General features: G+C 37.9%; 1 protein-coding gene across 1 annotated transcript; it reads left to right on the plus strand.

The window, feature by feature from the left end:
- The first annotated feature begins 504 nt into the window (after positions 1-504).
- Positions 505-2,566, plus strand: LOC113330610 (protein BZR1 homolog 1-like). Its single transcript, XM_026577424.1, has 2 exons — positions 505-957; positions 1,350-2,566. The coding sequence occupies exons 1-2, from the start codon at positions 730-732 to the stop codon at positions 2,037-2,039; spliced, it is 918 nt and encodes a 305-aa protein (XP_026433209.1). The 5' UTR covers positions 505-729; the 3' UTR covers positions 2,040-2,566.
- The last annotated feature ends 545 nt before the right edge of the window (positions 2,567-3,111 follow it).

The following is a 3,111-nucleotide window of genomic DNA, read 5'->3' on the forward strand; positions in this document are numbered from 1 at the left end:
CCCAAGCTAGTATTTAAGATGCATAGTTTTTACATATCTAGCTTCCTGGTCTTTACTTGAAGAATTCAAAACAAAAAACGATCAAGGATATATAGAGAAAGAGGAGAATTTAAAATTATATATAGGAAATAGAATTACACAATTCTCAATAATATGACCTGATTTCAACAGAGGGATAAATTAGAATAAAAAGTGGAAACATATGAAACTTAACAAATAATTTAGGCAAAAAAATCCCAAATTTTGATAAATAAATAATTTAAAAAAAAAAAATTCCAAATTTTGACAAATAAATTAGGACGGAGGGAGTATTAGTTCATGAGAACTAAAAACCTCACATGCTCTAGAGTCTAGAGTCGACATAAGAGATTTTAGCCACCCGGGAGAACATGTTGACCGGACCACGTAATAGTTTTCTCCAAAACGGTTCAAATGAACATAAACCCCTTAATACCCCAAGGCGAGTACTATATTTACGTCTTTAGTTATTTTTCAGCTGAAGAGAGAATCTTAGCATTCGCAGTTCCAATAAAGAGAGAGAGAAAGCATACTCCTCGTGAATCAGAAAGAAGCTCTCTTTTCATAGAGGAGAGAGAGAGAGGAGGAGGAGAAGAGACGCTGAGTAGAGAGTCAGAGGGAGAAGGGGTTTTTTTTTTGACAGAGAAGGAGAGGAGTAAGATCAATAGCAGATAGAGAAAGATTAACACAGTGGCGGTATTAACAGGAAAAATGACATCCGGTGGTTCATCATCCGGGAGATTACCAACTTGGAAAGAAAGAGAAAATAATAAAAGAAGAGAAAGAAGAAGAAGAGCCATAGCTGCTAAGATCTATGCTGGTTTAAGAGCTATGGGTAATTACAAACTTCCTAAACACTGTGATAATAACGAAGTCTTAAAAGCTCTTTGTTCTGAAGCTGGTTGGATCGTTGAAGAAGATGGCACTACATACCGCAAGGTATATTTCATTTCATTTTTCTCTTTTCTTTTTACTGATTCGTTCTTGATACTAAAATGGCTTGATGAATCCAGATTTGCTATGTAGAGATTCTGTTTTAGGTTTCTTAAGAGTAAAAATAAGACTAATCGGAGATGAATTTAGGTGTTTCAGTTACATTTCTTGATTTAGTTCTCAATCTCAAATCTGAAAGTTCAATTTAAATCTCTATGATTGATTAATAGAAAGGGGATCTCGTTTTAGCTATATTTATTTACGTAGCCGATTTATATCGTCTTCTATAAATGCTACCTTGAACTACTTCACATGGATCTTGTTTTATCTATTTAATGAATTGAATGAAAAAAGAAAAAGAAAAATTCATTAACATATTATCTTTAACTGATTCACAGGGATGTAAACCACCACCGCAAAATGATAATATGGCAGGAACTTCAACAAACATTAGTCCATGTTCATCATATCAACCAAGTCCATCATCTTCAGCTTTCCAAAGTCCAGTCCCTTCTTACCATGCTAGTCCTACTTCCTCTTCATTTCCTAGCCCTTCTCGGTTTGATGCTAACCCGTCTTCGTATCTCTTGCCTTTTCTTCGGAATCTTGCTTCAATTCCTTCCAATTTGCCCCCACTTAGAATATCTAATAGTGCCCCTGTAACCCCCCCTCTTTCATCCCCAACTTCATCAAGAACTCCTAATCTTAAACGTGATTGGGAAACATTAACTAATAGTTCTATGGCTTCTTTCCGACATCCTCTATTTGCTGCTTCAGCTCCTGCGAGTCCAACTAGGCGTCACCATTTTACTCCTGCAACGATTCATGAGTGTGATGAGTCGGATGCTTCAACAGTTGATTCGGGCCGATGGGTCAGTTTTCAGACAGTTGCTCCAACGGCTGCTCCATCCTCTCCTACATTTAATCTCATGAAGCCTGTTCTTCAGCAGAATTTTTCACAGGATGCCGTGGGTGGACCAGAGTTTGAGTTTGAGAACGGAAGAGTGAAGCCATGGGAAGGAGAGAAAATTCATGAAATGGGCGTCGAGGATCTAGAACTTACCCTTGGCAGTGGGAAGAATAGGTGAATGTATCCAAAGATTGTGATGTCAAAGAAGAAAGAAAGGGAGGAAGAGGGCTGTCCCTTGTCCTGTGAAACGTTGTGGTACAAATGCAAAATCTGCATTCTATGTACTATACTAATGTTGAACCATTATCGCACTGCTTGGTTACATTGGGGGTGGGGGGGGGGGGGGGGGGGGGGGGGGAATTCAACCTTTACTACTGAGTGGCGATCACTGGATAGCAGAAAATCTTAAATCAAAATTTTCCACATGGTGTGGTCTGCAAATTTTTCTGTTAAGAGGTTGATTCTGATGATGAGTTTGTAATTGGTAAAGAGTAAAATAGTCTTTGGATGTACGAGATACTAAAAATTTGACGTTGTGGTCTGTAAGTTTATTGTTAGGGGTTAGTTCTCTTCATTGCTTCTTTTAGTAGTGATGATCAACATTATTGGGGCAATTGTTATCAGTTTCACCATCAATATTCAAAATGTAGAAATTATTGGGATAGTTTCATGTCTTAAAGAAATGATGTTTTCTTTACAGATTTATCATGAAATACTCCAAGTTCAGACACTTTTTTGATAAGAAGAGATGGTTGTTATCTTTCATTTGTTTGGATTTCTTATCAATATGAACTGATATTAGTCAAATCACATGATAAACCATCTCTACAAGGAGTGAGCAGGAGTGTAAGAAATGCACCATAAACATTACTAATCAAGGACTTGGGCAAGTCTTTTTCACTTATAATGGCATGGGTTCGTTTATAGAAAGCTCGAGTGAATCCATTTCCTATCGCAGTGTCTGGATGGATTGAGAGAGATGACCAGTTCTTACTTCTTATCCATATTAGAGACAGAGAGAGCGACATTGAGAGAATGACAGCCCTCTCGTCTCCCTTTTCTCTCGATGGTTTCTCCTTTTCTCTTCTGTGGTCGAAGGAAGAGAAGATGAGCTAGGACAATACAAAAACCTTCTAAGTGGGTAGGGGACCTCCTCTCCTCTCCATGTGACAATGTACTTTTGTTATTGAAAATGTGGGGTTAAGCGCATGTGATCACACACACACTCTCTCTGCTTCTCACGATAAACT

This window comes from Papaver somniferum, unplaced genomic scaffold (assembly GCF_003573695.1).
Source record: "Papaver somniferum cultivar HN1 unplaced genomic scaffold, ASM357369v1 unplaced-scaffold_118, whole genome shotgun sequence".
NCBI lineage: Eukaryota > Viridiplantae > Streptophyta > Magnoliopsida > Ranunculales > Papaveraceae > Papaver > Papaver somniferum.

What these genes read in the sequence shown, in the direction of transcription:
- LOC113330610 (XM_026577424.1), top strand. Translation starts at nt 730, where the DNA reads ATGACATCCGGTGGTTCATCATCCGGGAGATTACCAACTTGGAAAGAA. An exon ending in ATGGCACTACATACCGCAAG is followed by an intron (nt 958 to 1,349) that starts GTATATTTCATT and finishes ACTGATTCACAG; the next exon opens with GGATGTAAACCACCACCGCA.